The sequence below is a fragment of the Malaclemys terrapin genome, chromosome 12 (assembly GCF_027887155.1).
Source record: "Malaclemys terrapin pileata isolate rMalTer1 chromosome 12, rMalTer1.hap1, whole genome shotgun sequence".
Classification (NCBI taxonomy): domain Eukaryota; kingdom Metazoa; phylum Chordata; order Testudines; family Emydidae; genus Malaclemys; species Malaclemys terrapin.
The window spans coordinates 8,773,042-8,790,953 of record NC_071516.1 but is presented as its reverse complement, the minus strand read 5'-3'; the positions used below and the strand labels follow the sequence as shown (position 1 = coordinate 8,790,953).

General features: G+C 40.1%; 2 protein-coding genes across 2 annotated transcripts in view; both read left to right on the top strand.

Moving 5' to 3' along the window:
* The window catches only part of SS18L1 (SS18L1 subunit of BAF chromatin remodeling complex), a 34,897-nt gene extending 32,445 nt beyond the window's left edge, over window positions 1-2,452 (top strand). The window contains exon 11 of the mRNA XM_054046423.1: window positions 127-2,452. Within this exon, the coding sequence (XP_053902398.1) occupies window positions 127-153 (27 nt within the window). The 3' untranslated portion in view covers window positions 154-2,452. The remainder of the gene's footprint in view (window positions 1-126) is intronic.
* Window positions 2,453-5,633: 3,181 nt separating this feature from the next.
* Window positions 5,634-17,870, top strand: MTG2 (mitochondrial ribosome associated GTPase 2). The gene is made up of 7 exons (XM_054045754.1): window positions 5,634-5,699; window positions 6,656-6,868; window positions 10,106-10,253; window positions 12,339-12,454; window positions 13,791-14,009; window positions 15,847-15,985; window positions 16,421-17,870. The coding sequence occupies exons 2-7, from the start codon at window positions 6,662-6,664 to the stop codon at window positions 16,813-16,815; spliced, it is 1,224 nt and encodes a 407-aa protein (XP_053901729.1). The 5' UTR covers window positions 5,634-5,699; window positions 6,656-6,661; the 3' UTR covers window positions 16,816-17,870.
* Window positions 17,871-17,912: the final 42 nt, after the last annotated feature.

The window sequence follows — 17,912 nt, the reverse complement described above, 5'->3', positions numbered from 1 at the left end:
GCAATGCATTATTGGGCCCATCCAATTTTGTAAGCCAAAAGATAATAGTTTCATCCAGTCCCCCTGAGTGCATGATACAGAAATGATATTATCTTCTAATGTGTCGTATTTTGTAATTTTTAACAGGGTCAATATGGAAACTACCAGCAATAAAGGGAGAAGCTCCTGTATCTGATTCATTTCAATAGTATATCCATCTTTTGAACTGGATGTACTGGCAGTTTTGATTAATTGTAATATGTTGGTTACCCCTTAGCACAAAGCAGCGTCTGTATGTGAACAGTGTTCATTTCATGCTGGATATGAAGCAGTGCACTACTGGTAACAAGACAATGCTTTAATGGTTTGATATATTTGGTGCTGTGTATAGTATGTATGTTGATACAATGCAGAGGTTTTTTTTTTTCCATTCTTGATGTTTCTAAATAGCTTAGGGGTCATTTGATCAGAGTTTTTATGTGCCGAGATCTGGGAAACAGCTAGGATATTCTGCAATCCAGCTAAATACAAAGATCACTCAGTCACATCTCTGCCCATGCAGTTATTCTAATGTAGGTTATGGACCTATGTTTAATTGGATACATTGCAGTTTACCTGTTGTATATGCCAGCCTCTGAAATCCATGGTTCTCAAAATGTACTATTTTACGGTATGGAGATGGGGGCATTCTTTATGTTGAATCAATTTCCACACTATAAGACAAAAATAAAAACAACTGAAGTAATATTTCATTTGCTGAGGACATTATGCTCAGCAAATTGTTAGAGCTAATTACCCATGTCTTCTAATGTAATATCTGCACAATTCCACATTTTTGTAATAAAAGGTGCAGAGATGATCAAAACCGGTTTTCAAGGAAATATGAATACCCAGAAGCACCTTTTATAGATCCATGAAAGTATGGTTTAAGTATGGTATGTGTCATGGGTAAAAGAAATAAAAGAAAACTCTGGGAATGAATCTGTAAGTCTACTAGAAATCAGTATGGCTTCATATCATGTTTAGCTGACAAACATGTGACCACATTCCAGTCTTAAATATGCTACTCCAAATTTTATCACAACTTATAAATATTCATGCCAAATTTCCCAGGTAGCCGGTTGTTTGCTCTTTAATTTCTGGTTCTTCCATTGCCCTACTAGTTCAGATTTTCTAGCAAGCATTATAACCGTAAATAAAATCAGGTTATCAAATTGACTTTTTCTGCAGTTATTCATCACTTTTTCTTTTCTCTAGTAGCTTGATAGAAGTACTTTAGAATTGGTGTAAAAAATCCATCTTTGTTTCAAAGGAAAAAACAGTAATTCAGCTTTAACTATGAACATTCATTATGCATATGGAAAGGTGATTGTTAATGGGATTCAACCATTAAAGGAAAACCTATAGAGGGAGAATGAGAAATATAGGGACAGTGGTACTTAAAAGCCAACATGAACAATAAAAGTAAAAAGTAGTTTAAATTCAGTTTTACATTTTTTTAAAAAATAGGATTTTTACTGCTGAGTAAAATATGTCTAAATTGTCTGTGACTAAAGGGTTAAAATGGCTAAAATTTATTTAATCTACATTTTTTAAAAAAGTGAAATATTACCTTAAGGTTAACTGGAACTTTCAGAGTATAGAGTTAAATATATCCTCTGTGAGTTTTCTCCTTTTTAGGTGTTTATTGGATTATATTTTGAGTTGTGGAATTTTTATATTCTGAAAACTAACACGACCCAGAAAATTTAGATCTCACGCTTCAGGTTTGGGTTTGTTTTTCCTGAAAAGGAAAATCTTAATACTTGATAGCTAAATGGTTTATTATTAAATGTTGTTCAAGCTCTGCCCTTGCAGCATTAACACTTCTAATTGCTGATCAGTGAAATGGAGTTAGCATTTTTATTCATTCTTCATTTCTCTTTTCCTTCCTGCTGGTGTTTTCATAGAACTAAATACTTTTAAATATCAAATAAGGCACAGAAAAGTAGTATGAGTTTTTTTTTTAAATCTATGTTAATGTTACAGGTAGCCAGGAGAATGCAATATTGTTCCTTGCCAGCTTGGAAATATGCCTTTTATGTGGTTTTTGAAAGTGCTAATATAATCCTTTTGAGAGAATATGAACAACGTTTAAAAAAAAATTAAACAGCAACATTACTTCTATCTGAAATGTCTTACATTAAGAATTTCTTGAATGTTGTGTATATACTGTATTTGAAAGAGCACTTTGGAAATAGTTTGTACATTTATTTCCTAATTTATACATGATTTTTGGTGTTAATATTTCTAATTGTTAATAACGAAATGTTTATTTAATGTGTTGTCCATTTTTATGTATTAATGTGGAAACAAAAAGTGATGCCAGCATTTTGACTTTTTTCATTAATTGTATCATTTTCTGTTTTGTAATACAGAATGCTTGAAACTGGTTTAGGTTAAAATGAACTGATTACAAAGCCTATTGACGGTACTTTTCCTATGATGCAAAGACTTTTTTTAAAAAGGACCAGTGTAATAACAATGGGAGATTAAGTTTTTATTGCAGACTTTTTGGAAACAATGCCTCATCACACTCCCTCCCCCGATAGTCTGCCATACTTCAGGTAAAGCTCATTGCATGTGAAAACACTTACTACAGTTTTTTCAGATGTTCTAAATCAGTAGTTCTCAAACTTTTGTACTGGTGACCCCTTTCTCATAGCAAGCCTCTGAGTGCAACCCGCCCTTATAAATTAAAAACACTTTTTAATATATTTAACACCATTATAAATGTTGGAGGCAAGGCAGAGTTTGGGGTGGAGGCTGACAGCTCGCAACCCCCCATGTAATAAACTCACAACCACCTGAGGGGTCCCAACCCCAGTTTGGGAACCCCTTCTAAATCCTGTTCAATCTGCAAAGATTAAGCATTATACTTTTATGCTGAACCAACACTGTCTCTGGAGGATAGACTGTAACTTAATGTTGCAGGTAAATCCCCTGCTTTCACTGATGTCAAAGGTAAAACTCCTAATGATATTAATGGGAGCAGGCTCAGGCCCAAAAGATGGAGACAAAAGCTCTGATATTGCAAAGATTTTTGCACATGCTTAACTTTATGCACTGCAAGTACATCTAGTGACTTCATAGAATCATAGAATATCAGGGTTGGAAGGGACCTCAGGAGGTCATCTAGTCCAACCCCCTGCTCAAAGCAGGGCCAATTCCCAACTAATCATCATAAGCATCTCTGCTCAGACTTCAATTGCAGTCCTTCCAATGGGTAGGTCTGCACAGCACCAAAAGGTTAATTCTCACCCTGGGTAGACAAACATGTGCTAGCTCTACTCTAGCTAGCACACTAGGGTGGCCATGGCAGTACAGGCAGTTGCTCAGGCTAGTGTCCAAATATGTACCTGGGGGGCAGGCAAGATTGGATGCAGGTGGATAGTTCCAGTCACCCTGACCCCACTACTATTTTTAAGTGCACTACCTTATGGGGAGCTAACATGCATCTAATGTGGTGGGAAGCATCCTCCCAGCTGCTGTGTCACCATATCCCAGGAGTGAAGTTAAGCCCGTCTTTGCCAGGCCAGGGCTCTATTTCAAGAGCCATGATAAAATAACACAGAGGAAACACGATTTCAGGGCCCTCAGACAAAGCCCTAGGTCAGTGGTTCCCAAACTTTAACAACCTATGAACCCCTTTCATTAAATTGCAGCCTCACAAACCCCCTCCTAAAAATGAATATTTCCAGGGATTTTCTCCTTTACCTGAGCATAAATTATAAAAGCAGTGATCTTGGAAATATAAAATTTGTTTTTGTGACATGCTTATTACACACTATTTATTATTTATCATTACAGTATGATTACCTTATGAAAAGGGCAACACTCTTCCAAGATCTCACTTTCATAGCGTGTATCACTTTGAATAAGCCTGTTATAAGACAAGGCTCCTACGTTTCATCAAGGAGTATCAGATGTGAAACAGCATGAAGGTATTTAAGAAGCCACCTCAAAGAGTTCCTCCTACACAACCATTGAGGCAGGGCCGCTGCAAGGATATTTTGCACCCTAGGCCCTTGCGCCCCATCCCCCCCCGAGCATCACTTATTATAAACTTTCAAAAATGAATACTGCATAATGTGGCATTGTTCATTTGAATTAATACAAAGGGGTCAGAGGAGATGATCACAACGGTCCCTTCTGGCCTGGGGGAACCTATGAGCAAGGCGGAGGCTGAGAATGCCCCCAGCTCGCAGGGTCTCTAAATGTTCCCAGGCTCAGAGTACTCTGCCCTCTGGGGGGATCCAGGGGCAAGGAGGGCAGAGCCAGGCGCTCCCAGGGAGCAGGTGAGGATCTCCCTGGGGATCAGGGCTGGCTTCCCACCTTGGCCCTGTGCCACCGGGGGGGGGAGGGGAGGTGTTTGGAAGCCGCACCTGCGCCAGCCTTTTCTCCTCCGTTGCACTGTGGGGTTTAGTTTCACTTTCCCTCGCCCCAGGAGGCAGCTGCGCCTGGCCCCAGGCACAGCGCATTAGAGGGCAAAGCTCACCTGAGCTCAGGACCGCGTCCTGTCTCCCCCAGCGGCTCCATCCCTTGGCTGCGCTGGTCACCGCGCCCAGCTGGCGGTCTCCTCCTTGCTCCGCCGCAGGCTCCCACTGACCGTCCTGCGCAGCACCCCTCGCTCCGGGGGTGGGTTTGTTATGGAGGCCTCACTCCCTGCCCTGCTCAGCTGACTCCTGTGACGCCGGACACCGCTTTTTGGCGCTCCCAAGTCTTGGTGCCCTCGCCAGTAGCCTAGTTTGCCGAGTGGTTACACTGGCCCGGCATTCAGGTCTTGAGCAGTCCCAGCAAACAATACACATTACAACAAAGCTTAAACTTGTTCTTCATAATAATTTTAAAAACAACACTAGCTGCCTCTTTAATTTTAAAAACAGAATAAATATCCACCTCCCGTTCCATTGCTTATAAGGAGTCTTGAAGTTTAAATCTCCTCAGTGTGATAGATGCGCTTGCTTTGATCTGCTTGGCTCTTGGAAGCCTAGGGCCTCCAGGCTGCTGGCCCAGTGCTGCCCGGGGTCCCTAGGGCCAGCTCTGTCCACCATTAGGGAATTCCCCCCACGAGCCCCCTGTAACATTTTGCACACCCCAGTTTGGGAACCAGGGCCAGAGGTCGTTTCAGCGTCTGACCAGCAGGGATTTTGTACAGCTGCTTTTGAACGCGCACAGGGGCATCTCCATGCAGAGAACATGCCCGCTGCACTCCCCACAGGACTCCCTCTTCTTGTGTCTGGGTCCCAGCCGCCTGGGCCTGTACACGGTGCGGCCCCCCACACCCATCCCCAGGGCTGGGGCCAGACCCCGAGCTCGGTGGGCAGGACAAGGATTGGGTGACTGGAAACCATCTAAGGAGCTGGCTCTTCGCCCAGCCCCAGGCTCCTGCGTGCTTAGAGGCGCGATGTCGGGGGGATAAGCGGGCACTCAGCCGGCTGAAAGCCAAGAGGGGAAGGGACAGCGCAGCTCGAACCCGCACGGAGCCGTTAGTCGGGGCCCGCAATTGACCGCGATCCTTTTCCCGCGCTTTTCTTACCTACGGGAGGGGGAAGGGGAAAGAACTGCGCGTGCGCCAATCTGACGGGCGATAGCGTAACTTGCGTGAGGTCGTGACCTCTGCCTCCACGATAACGTGGTATCAGTGGGCGGCTCCACCACGGGAAAGTTTCTCGCAGTTGGTGGGTACTATGCGGGGTTCGGCTGTGGGGAAGAGAAGATGGCTCTGGGGCGGCGGGGGGAGGGCTCAAGGGTTGGCTCTGGGGCAGCGGGGGGAGGCGGGGCGCAGGGGCTGGCTCTGGGGCGGCGGGGGGAGGGGGTGCAGGGGCTGGCTCTGGGGCAGCGGGAGGGGGAGGGCGCAGGGGCTGGCTCTGGGGCAGCGGGAGGGGGAGGGCGCAGGGGCTGGCTCTGGGGCAGCGGGGGGAGGCGGGGCGCAGGGGCTGGCTCTGGGGCAGCGGGGGGAGGCGGGGCGCAGGGGCTGGCTCTGGGGCAGTGGGGGGAGGCGGGGCGCAGGGGCGCAGGGGCTGGCTCTGGGGCAGCGGGGGGAGGCGGGGCGCAGGGGCTGGCTCTGGGGCAGCGGGGGGAGGCGGGGCGCAGGGGCTGGCTCTGGGGCAGCGGGGGGAGGCGGGGCGCAGGGGCTGGCTCTGGGGCAGCGGGGGGAGGCGGGGCGCAGGGGCTGGCTCTGGGGCATCGGGCGGAGGGGGCGCAGGGGCTGGCTCTGGGGCAGCGGGGGGAGGGCTCAAGGGTTGGCTCTGGGGCAGTGGGGCGGGGGGGGGGGAGCGCAGGGGCTGGCTCTCTGCTGCTGAGTAAATAGAGGTTCTGCATATTCTATATGGTCCATGCTTGTGAACAGCCCTGCAGTAATGAATGCATATGCACAGGCATTAGTGAAGGGAAATCAGTTTAGGGGAGGTGTATGTGCTTGGTGTCTGACTCTCAAAAGAATAGTAGAGTGATTGAGTTAGAAAATATTTGTGAAATATTTATCAATTCCTTAGAAATGTTTCTAACCCATCGTGTTTCATTATGTAAACCGATTTTTTGCTCTCTTGATTTGCATGTGAAACAGTTGTTTCTAGAGCCACAAAGGTAAATTTTAGTTAGTGGTGTTCCTTTCTCTATAATTTTCACTTTCTAGGTGGATATGCTGGTATCTAAAATCTTGTCATCAAGAACATGGGTTTTGTTGGACGGCTTACGGCAATGGAGATCTGCATATTCACTACATATACAGATTTGCTTATTGCAGCAGCAGGTTAAGAGCTGGCAGAGGATTCTTTCCACAAGCTGTGCAAAGTGTGCAAAAAATGAACGGCTGAAACAAAAAAGAGCAATATCAGAAAAGAAGCTGGTAAAGTCTAAACTAAAATTCAGATAGGCTAACCTACCATATGTTTAAAGAACTTGCTGTATGCTAAATGACTACGCCACTCCCAGAGATGAGTGTTTTGTGTATATTCCCCACTTACCGTTGACATTATAAGGAAATATTTTTATGAAATATAATTAACTTTTTGAATAGTGGAAAAAATAGTTGTAAATAAGTATTTCATGTAATAAAAATCTCAGTTCACAGTGAACGTTATTCATGATGACTTCAGTGGTAGTAGTAGCTATAGAAGTTGCTTCACTGTAGAGCAGTGGTTCTCAACCAGGTGTACATGTACCCCTGGGGGTTCTCAGAGGTCTTCCAGGGGGTACATCAACTCATCTAGCTGTTTGCCTAGTTTTACAACAGGCTACATAAAAAGCACTAGCAAAGTCAATACTAACAAAAATTTCATGCAGATAATGACTTGCTTATACTACTCTATATTCTGTACACTGAAATGTAAGTACAGTATTTATATTCCAATTCATTTATTTTATAATTATATGGCAAAAATGAGAATGTAAGCAACTTTTCAGTAATACTCTGACACTTGTATTTTTATGTCTGATTTTGTAAGCAAGTAGTTTTTAAATTAGGTGAAACTTGGGGGTACGCAAGACAAAGACTCCTGAAAGGGGTACAGTAGTCTAGAAAGGTTGAGAACCACTACTGCTGTAGAGGTTTTAATTATCATAATTCTCTTTTGGGTTGGAAAAATGACATAGAACAATACATTGTGGGTTTTTTTGTTTTTTTTTTGTTTTTTTAGACAGTTGCCATTTTAAAGTTCAATTAGTGTTTTGCTTTTTTTTAAGAAATTATGTAGCTCCCAAATTCCCTGAATTTAATGGCTAGTTAATCATAGGCTTGCTCATTTTTGTTTAGGTGCTTCCTTTTGGTTCTGTATTTCAGCTGCAGGGAAATGAATTCATTTTTTATAATAAGCAATAATTGCATATAGTTAATTTAAAACAACAGTTTTTAATTTTGCCATTTGGTGGTGCTAACTACATTTGAAAAAAGAGGCTTTTTAGCAACGGTCACATTTTTATGATAGAATCTCAGCATTACAAACCCCTTGAGAATGGAGGTTGTTCATAACTCTGAACAAAACATTTTGGTTGTTCTTTCAAAAGTTTACAATTGAACACTGACTTAATAGAGTTTTGAAATGTTACTATGCAGAAGCAAAATTCTGCTTTTAACCATCTTAATTTAAATGACACAAGCTCAGAAGTAGTTTCCTTGACAAATCTTTTTTTAAATTTTCCTTTTATTTTTGTTGTTAGTTTATTATGTTTGCTTTTTATTTTATTTATTTATTTTGTGGCTGCTGCTGCCTGATACCTCATTTGGAACTGGAAGTATGCTATGTGGTTGATCGGTCAGTTCATAACTCTGGTGTTCGTAATGCTGAGATTCTGCTGTACTGGTGACTGTGCAAAAGGAATTTTGGTTATTCAAGAATTGGATTTTTCTCAGGTGCTTGTGTCACTTTACTAGTAACAGAATTTTTCACCACTCAAGCTATTTTAATATTTTAAAAAATATCTGCCATTCTCCACCTGGTTGTAAAGTCCCTTGGCATGTTACTAGATTCTTGTATTACCATTTGTAAGTAAATTTTTCTCTACATCTTGACACACGAGAAAATACCTATGTACATGCCAATACTTTTATAGCACTTTTCATCTGAGGATCCCCAGAAAATTTTCCAAAGATTGGTGGATAAGTATTATTAACCCTATTGTACACAGAGAAGTTAAAATGACTTGCCCAATGTAATGCAATAAATCAGTGGCAGAATTGGGGTCAGAATCTAGGACTCTTCACACTGTCTCCTGCTTTAACCACTGGACCACTGCCTGTAGGAAGTATTTAGTGATCCCCACCCTACCCCATTCCCAAGAAAGACCTTTTCTTAAATTCTTGATGTGTTGGACTGTTGTCTTATTAAATGAAGATTGAAGTTTGCATGAAGAATGGCATCATAAAAACTCGGGAGTAGTGAACTGATACCAGAAAATAGCCCTCCCCTTCATCCATTATGCAAACTTTAGCTCATGTATAAGAACCAAATCTACTCATTTCTCAAATATTTGAATGCCTCATTCCTTCCATTTTGTGCTCATGAGTAGAACAAAAGTGCTAGGTGATAATATTTGTATTGCAATAGTACACAGAGCTTCCAAATCAGGTTTGTGCTAGCTACTGTACAATCGTATAAGAAAGATGCAGTCCCTGCCCATAGGTTCTCTTCATTCAGAGAGTCTCCTGTAACTTTCCAGCCCAGGTTTGTAGGCTTGAGGTTCAAATATTTCAGATAACGCAGTAAGGCGTTTAGCTGCTTATTATTGCGGAAGTCTAATGCCAAATCTTGAGGTTCAGTCTCAGTTAGCTTGGAGTGAATGATAGCTTGTGCCAGAGAACAGTTTCATCTTTACAATATTATTACAGCTTGCTATTTTTATATCCTAGTGCTGCTGAGACCCACATATCTTCCTTGAATCATCCATAGTTCACTGTACTTTTTTTTTTTTTTGGACTCCATGCACAAAATGCCTTCAGTTTTTCCCATTCTGTTGGAAAAGTTCTTACAAATTCCAGGTCAGAGCAGAGGCTGGAAACTCTAAATGTAGTCAGCATGGAGCAATACAAATTTTAAATATGCTTAGACTGGCCTTTTTAAAATTTCCCATGTACTGCCAACTACCTAGGTTACTGAGTTTCCTCGCTTCTTTCATTCAAAGAAGAGGTCTGTGTAAGCTTCAGAGCTTGTCTCTTTTGCCATCAGAAGTTGGTTCAGATATTACCTCACCCATTTTTTTCATTTTTTTTTTTCAGTAGATGTTCATTAGCATTTTAATAGTTTCCTAATATACGTAGTTAGGGAGGATGATCTTTGAGCATCTTCTCTCTGGAATTCTTTGCCAATGGAAACTCAAAGATGTATGTTAGATGTTTGTGTTTTAAGGGTCTCTTAACATGTGTAATTCTGTGTACATCCTTCAAGATAATTGCTAGATTAATGGGCTTTCTTTGGTTGATGTCTGAACTGTAGCTATGCTGTAGATTTTGGTTTTCAAATGGAAATTGGAATTCCTGACGCTTAAAGATAGCTATGTTTTGTAGAAACCTTCAGGTTGTTGAAACAGAGGTCTGATAATGTTTCACTAAACTGTAGAGAAATCCTATGAAACCATCTCTCCATTGCAGACACGATATTTTGTAGATCATCGAAGAGTGTGTGTGATTGGAGGCCACGGAGGACAGGGTATTACGTCTTTTCATAGTGAGCCTAGAAAAGAGTTTGGAGGTCCTGATGGTGGAAACGGAGGAGATGGGGGCCATGTTATTTTGAAAGGTAAAAGTTGCATATCCTTTTTGTCTTTTTATACCACAGATTAAGGGATGGCTTGTTAAATATTGTCCCTTTGTTTAAAGGTATTTTTGATGTCTTTCCACAAACTGAGTTTGAGTGATAGAACTAATAAATATATATGACAGGGAAATGTTTTTCTTTTTCTTAACTCCATCTGTTCTTTGCAGTACTTCCAAGGACAGCCACTGCAAAGGGGATGTGAATGACACTGATATTCTTACATGATCTAGCTAGAAAATATTTCAGGTCAAACTGATTTGAAAATCTAATACCTTTTAAATATCTTATATCACATGCCTCGGAAAATGCTAAAGTACTCTGTCATCTTCCCACACTGACACAGATTGCTCCTGAAGCAGGGAGTAAAGCCAACATTTATTCTTTTTATAGAACTAAACACACACATTCCAGGTGCGCTTCTTTGACCTTGCCTTTAGTAATAAAAATGCATGGCACAGCAAACAAAAAGCTACAAAAGTGTAAGCTAGATAAATATTAAAAAAAAATCTAACATAACCTCTTGGGAGAAAAATAGAACAAATATGACAGATGCTAGTCGTGTTTCTTAATGCACTTCTGGAAGACTCTCAGGTACTACTATATGAATGGGGGTGGTGTAAGAATCCGAGAAGGATAAAATACACACACAAAAATGGATATATAGTGTATGACCTTTAAAACAGACTTGAAACTACTAATTGGCATAACATCTGTGGAACACTCAAAGCAGAGAATTTCCCTAGGTTGATTTAAATCAGTGATTTTAAACTTGTTTTGCATTTGTACTTTGTAGTTATTTTCCTAAAGAAAGGTTAATTCTGATTGGCTGGTAAACATTAAACCTATTGATTTGTAACTAAATATAGCCTTGACACTAAATTGGGTACTTCTTTTTGCTAACCAGCAGGATATACTATATCTGTACACCTTTATTTAAGCAATTATATATCTTCACATAAATTTATTAAGATTCATTTTAAACACTTTTTATGATGATAAATGGAAAATGACATTTCTTATTTACTAGATTCTTTTTTTATTCATGATTTGTGTCAAGTTGCATTTGAATGGAAATTATAATTCATTGAAAAATGCACAAAAACAGTATTTGAACATTTTGTTTTTGATTAGTTAAATAAAACTACCTGAAATGTGCTGGATACATAAGGAAAAAAGTAAGTTAATCAAAACAGGTTTTGCATTTAAAACTAATTGATTTATTTAAAAAAGGAAGTATCTGGAGTTAGTGAGTTGAACTGGTTGTTTTTGGTCACCATGTCTTTCAAGATTTTAGAAGTAGTAGATCTCATCCTCTCACCTCGTTTTTATTCATAGATTGAAAGAGGACAACAAACCTTCCTGCTTAATTTCCAATCAGTAACTTAACTTTGAATGAAATAGTCATTGAATTTAACTAGCTGAATAAATAACATAGAAGAAAATATTCTCTTTACACCTGTGGAAGAGGCTGCTGCTGTCAAAACCTAGTTTAGCACTTCAACAAACTCTGATTTCAAGTACTTAGCCAGTGACTCACAAGTTCACTGGTTTGACTTTCTTTAAAACTTTGGTAGCAAACGAACTGAATATTTTATTTTTTATTTAATGTAAATGATTTTAATAGAGTATAAGATTAGCCCTTAATATCGGTTGTCATAATTTTAAATAGGTTTATTTTTAAAAAGACAAAAGTGTTCAATTTGTCTTTTTAAAAATGAATTAAATAAAAAATCCAAATTTTTAATTTAAAAAGAAATATTCAATCTTTATCCACTTTGATTTTCCTTAACAGAAACAGAGAACAAAGAGTGGAGGTTTTGTCAGAGGTTTTTTACAGTGGTTAATGTTTTGATGTTTTGGGAAGACTAGGACTTTTGTGTTGTGCTCTGAAATTAAAGTTATTTCCAAAAGCACTAAATCGGCTCATTAGACATACCTGTTTTTTAGTTTCATTTGTCTTTTACCCTGTTATTTGGAGTTACTTGCATCTTTCAAGGGGAGAAGAGATTTCTAACTTTCTGGTTTTAGATCAGCAATTCTGTTCTTAAAGTGTGTTTTGCTTTATAGCTGACCAGCAAATCAAGTCACTGGCTTCAGTCCTCCCATTGTATCGAGGTTTTGATGGAGAAAGAGGGAGAAGCAAAAACTGCTACGGAGCCAATGGTGGATACACATATATTAAAGTAAGATACTGTTGCTGACTATTTTGAAAGTTTTATGTGAGAATTCAGGCCTCAGTCCTGCAAAAGCTTATCTGTGTGAGTGACTTTATGCATGTGAGTAGTCCTAGTGGGATTAGTCAAAGTGAGTGTTCATAGCATCTGGGCTGGTTCACACACAGGCATGACCAAACCACTTTGTTCTCATTGTTCACACACCAGAACCTCTCTGAAAGACCATGCTGCATCTCACTAAAACAAATACTCACCAGCCTTTGCTTATAGAATTCATATAGGCAGTGCAAACACACACAACTTGGGACATGTCCATTTTGATGCTTATCCCTACTATGCTTTCCAAGCTCATGACTATATATTCTAGCAATGTTGTTTGTTATGAGTTTGTCTGCAGATCCCATGTGAGAACAGATTTCACACTTTATCGTATGCTTTATTAGCACAAATGAAGGGAGGCTTTCCTTTCTTTCTAGTGAAGACAAGGCTTAGAAGCGAGATGTATTTTTAACACGTTAGCTAGGGTTTATGTTGACCAACTAATACATTTAAAACTACAACTTGCCTTGTTTCCACTAAGACTTCAATACACTAGTTAACACACGTTAAAAAGCACCTTTTTTGCGTACAGTAGATACAGTCTTAAGCTTTATACCTGTATTTAGTGTTATCCATAAAGTCAATCTTCAGAGTCTGTTTTGGAGCTGTGTCAGCTGTTGGGGCGTGACTTTATGTATTGATGATGATTTATTTGTGGTCATGCCAAAAATCAGGTAAGCATTTTTTCAAGTAGAGAGGAAGACCAAACCACACACGCGCATGCACACCACAGCAAGGTGGTAATAGTAATACATCACGTTGGTTCAGTTTTTTAATTAAAAAACACAAACAAATTCCCGTCTGCTTATGTCTGTTGCTGCTTCCTTTTTTTTTTAATTTGTTTTAAAATATAAATCATTCTTACTTGCTTTTTAGCTACCCAATATGATCCCTAATCTGCTTATGTTGGTATCCTGAATTGGTTCACCACCACTTTGTGATACCTGGGACTGGGAACACAAAAAGGCCAAAAATAATAATTAAAAAAAAAAGTATGGTACTATTAAAGTTCTAAATGTCCAACATTTAGACAGTTTGTCAGTGCTGTTTGGGTCTAGAGTGAGAGTGCTTATTTGGTCTCTCCTGCTAGATCTGGGTCCTAATGACTCTTTTCACACTTTCACCCAGCTGGGAGATGGAGGTTGTGGTGTTAGCTAGACCCTGAAAACATCCCCAGCCACCGGGAACAGCTGTTAAGTATTTGAACTTTCATAGTTTGTTTTTGCTTAGGACTTTTTTTTTCAAGGTTCCTGTAGGCACTCTAGTTAAGGAGGATGGGGAAATTGTGTCTGATCTTACTCAGCATGGCGAAGAATATGTTGCCGCTTATGGAGGAACTGGAGGGAAGGGTAACCAGTTCTTTCTGTCCAATGAGAATCGAGCACCAATGACAGCTACTCTAGGAGAATCAGGTCAGAAAAGAGTCCTCTATCTGGAGCTCAAGACTATGGCACATGCAGGACTGGTGGGTATTGCCTTTTTTGTTTTGTTAACCTTTGCTATACGCTTCCAGGATGTCACTTGACTAGCTGACGAAAGAATGTTGCTTTGTTATATTTTGTTCTCTCAGCAAGTTTGTGTGGGAGATTAATGTCAACGATTACTTAGTAGGGGAATATCCTGAGTGATTTGCCCTTCTGTCACTTTTTTGTTACCGCTTTATATATAACTTGATGCCATATCTCTTTGATTTGGCATGAAGCTTTACCAACAGGAAACAAGGTACAGGCTTCAGTAATAATTGCAATAATAAAACAGTCTCCCATAAATGTCTCTTTAGAATATGTCTTGACATAACAGAGGGCTTGAATATATACAGGCAGCCAAGTTATCATCAGGGATCAACCCCCCAATCTTTGGCACTTAGGGGCTTCTGCCATTGAAGGAGAACTTTTGTATGCTGCTTTTAAAATAATTGGACAAGCTGTTTCTGGGAGATGTGATGACATGCCCTGAGACAGCATGTTACAGCTAGAAACCATCAAGGAACACTAATGGCTCTTAAATAACATCCCTTTTTAACAAAAACATAATCACCCTTCAGTCTCTTTACTTTGCATTGTTACTGGTATTAAACTTTGTTAGCTTTTTGTATAGGTTTTAGATATGTAAATTTTGCCTTCACATTTAAGTTTGAATGGTATGCTAATGCTGTCAATTTATTGTTTAAGGTGATTTCGTTTTTAAATCCATGCAATTTTTTGATCTCTCTCGTGGAGCTGTTGAATAAACCCTTATTTTACAACAGTACATAAAGTGCATGTATCTTGCAACGTTTGTCCGTCCCAGAAGAGCTTTGTAAAGAAAAAGTGAACCAGCGTAGTTGGTTCAATAAACTTAGCTGTATCTTAGCCTAGGCAATCTCCTCTCAGTCTTAAATTGGCAGCACTAAATCCAGCTTGTGCCCATAGAAGCCAATGGGAATTTTGCCACTGACTTTAATGGGAGCATTATCGGGGCTTAAAATTGACAAGATGAATCCATGAGCGTCCAGATCTCTACCATACTTATTATGGCAGTTGTTCAGAATGATTATCCCCAGCAGGCTGGAAAATCTGATTGTTTCATGTAAGTGCTGTTGACTCTGCACACACTTGTCTGTGTCAGACAGGATATCCTAAGGCTGTTCTAAGACCATTCCTCCCAGCTAGCATAGACTTCCTAGGAAAGTGTTTCAAGATGTAGGCTTTAGGAGTGAGGGGAAACTAGCCTCAGAGAGAGACTGCAATAGAAGAATAAAGAGAAAAATGTTAGTTTACCCACAGAGTATATTATGGTTCTGTTACCTTACAATCCAAATGAGATGATTGATTCTGGGGAAGGCCCATTGGTAATAGTTACTCCTAGTAGTCAGATATATGATAGATCCACCAACATCCATGGCATGGAAAATCCTGTCCATTTTAAAAATGACAAGCCTTATGTCAGAATCAAGTAGATTTTTATAATGTATGGTCACTGTTTTGGAATTTGAAAATAAATACATAGCTGATGAGTGGCTGACCAACCGGAGATGAGTCTTTTACCGTAATAAATGCAGGTTATGAGTAAGTCTTGTTCGTGCTTGTATGGAAAGCTCATATATGTTAATGATATAATGAAAAATTAAAAATAGAAAAAAATGTGTGCGCAGATATCTTTAGACGTGAGCATGCAAAACTGATGCATTTGTGCACAAATGGCTGTACAGCTCTCTGAGTTATGACAACTACTAAAGAATCATTGATATGTATTTTTAAGAAAACATTCTCTTTATTTTGGTTAATCTGGAATTGTGGCCTTGTTGAATATTTGTGTTCCAGGTGGGATTCCCCAATGCTGGGAAGTCATCACTTTTGCGAGCAATCTCCAATGCAAAGCCTGCAGTGGCTCCCTACCCGTTCACAACCTTAAATCCACATGTAGGCATTGTTCACTACCAAGACTATGAACAAGTGGCAGGTATGTGTTATGAGATTTTGTTTATATAATAATTACTACTTTTAGTTGTAACATCTGATTGTCTCCCTTTATGTTCCTGCTTGAGACAAAAAAATAAAACTGTAAAAATGACTCTCTAGGAGCTTACTAGTTCTAGGGAGCTACAAACCTGATGTAAATGTGAAATAGATTTTAAACCTTGTATTGTATTTCATTTTTTATATATATATAATATAATATAATACTGTTGACCTCAGACTTCTGAGCTGAATCCAGTGTCTCTGGTGAAATTACTTGATTTTTTTTTTCAGGGCTGAAGGAGACAGACAGACTCATGCAATGCTTTCTTAGAGACTATATTGAAAGGGAGCTATATAAATACCTAGACTGACAGACAAATAGAACCTCTTTAAGTTAAACATGTTGTGTTCACATTCAGTTCTCTCTTGTTTATAGTTGCTGATGTTCCCGGTATAATAAGAGGAGCTCATCTAAACAGGGGCCTTGGATTGGCCTTTCTGAAGCACATAGAACACTGCCGCTTTCTCTTATTTGTGGTGGATCTGTCTGTGTCTGAGCCATGGATTCAGCTCCAAGACTTAAAATATGAACTAGAGCAGTATGAAGAAGGGTTGTCGAAGAGACCTCATGCTGTCATTGGGAATAAGATGGATCTTCCTCAGTCCAAGGCTAACTTATTACTACTTAAGGAGCGAGTGGAGCAGAGAGTCATCCCACTATCTGCATTGACAGGAGATAATCTGGAGGAATTATTGTTGCACCTAAGAGATTTGTATGATGCTTATGTAACTACTGAACAATCACGTAGACAAAACCCAGTCAAATGGTAGGAACCGGAGCTCCCGTGAACGCTAGGCTGAATGGAGGAGGAAAACAACATAGTTTATCACAGGATGTTCAACCTGTGGAACTTTTGCCAGAGGATGTTTATCAAGGCCAAGACTATAACAAGGTTCAAAAAGAACTAGATAAATTAATGGAGGATAGGTCCATCAATGGCTATTAGCCAGAATGGGCAGGGATGGTGTCCCTAGCCTCCATTTGCCATAAACTGGGAATGGGAGACAGGAAATGGATCATTTGATTACCTGTTCTGTTCACTCCCTCTGGGACACCTGGCATTGGCCACTGTCAGAAGACAGGATACTGGGCTAGATGGACCTTTGGTCTGACCCAGTACAGCTGTTCTTATGATGTATGTGTGGGAGAAGCATGGGGCACAGGACACAACACGCTGTAGATTTGGTCTCAACTACTGTACCAAACAAATTGAACTATAAGCATCTCCTATTTTTGAGGCCTTTAAATTTTGTTGGAAAAAGCTTGAGACTTATAGTGGTGATGTGCGTAACAAATTGGCTTGTCACCTAGGGAAACTTGCTTACAAATTCTGGCTTACAGTAGGTTATACTAGATGATTTTTTGGCCCCGGAGTGATAACTAGTCTTTTAAAGTGATCATGAGTTGCACAAATTGTACTGGGAGTAGGGTAGGGGCTATATTCTCACAGACAGGAAATGTGCTCTTTCCACCTATTTTCTTTTGTGGACAGTGTTCCTATTCGTTTGCTGTTCATTAAGTCATTTCTTCCTCAGAAGTAGTCTCTTGTGCATGTTCTTTGCCCAGGTATATTTTTGTATGTCTGTGAGACTATTAATATTGCTGTCCTGATGAAGATCCAGAACGTGTATCCTAATATCCTTTATTGAGCCTCAAGAGGAGAAACAGAAGTTGCTGTAATGGTACTATCCTTTCATGTTCATCATAGGTAGAATGATGCCCTTTAATCTCCAACAGCGAAGCAGTTTTCCCCCAAATGGATTGTTTATATAAGCTGCCTTTTATGAGCAGACTCTGCTGTTCCTCAATAAAGCCAACACTGGGAGACCATGTGTTGATCTCTTTCCACAGAGAATTCTAATATGCT

Bases quoted from the DNA above. Each gene is read 5' to 3' on its own strand.
- MTG2 (XM_054045754.1), top strand. From the start codon at position 6,662: ATGCTGGTATCTAAAATCTTGTCATCAAGAACATGGGTTTTGTTGGAC. The intron at 6,869-10,105 runs GTAAAGTCTAAA...TCTCCATTGCAG, and splicing joins CAATATCAGAAAAGAAGCTG to ACACGATATTTTGTAGATCA. The intron at 14,010-15,846 runs GTGGGTATTGCC...TTTGTGTTCCAG, and splicing joins CTATGGCACATGCAGGACTG to GTGGGATTCCCCAATGCTGG.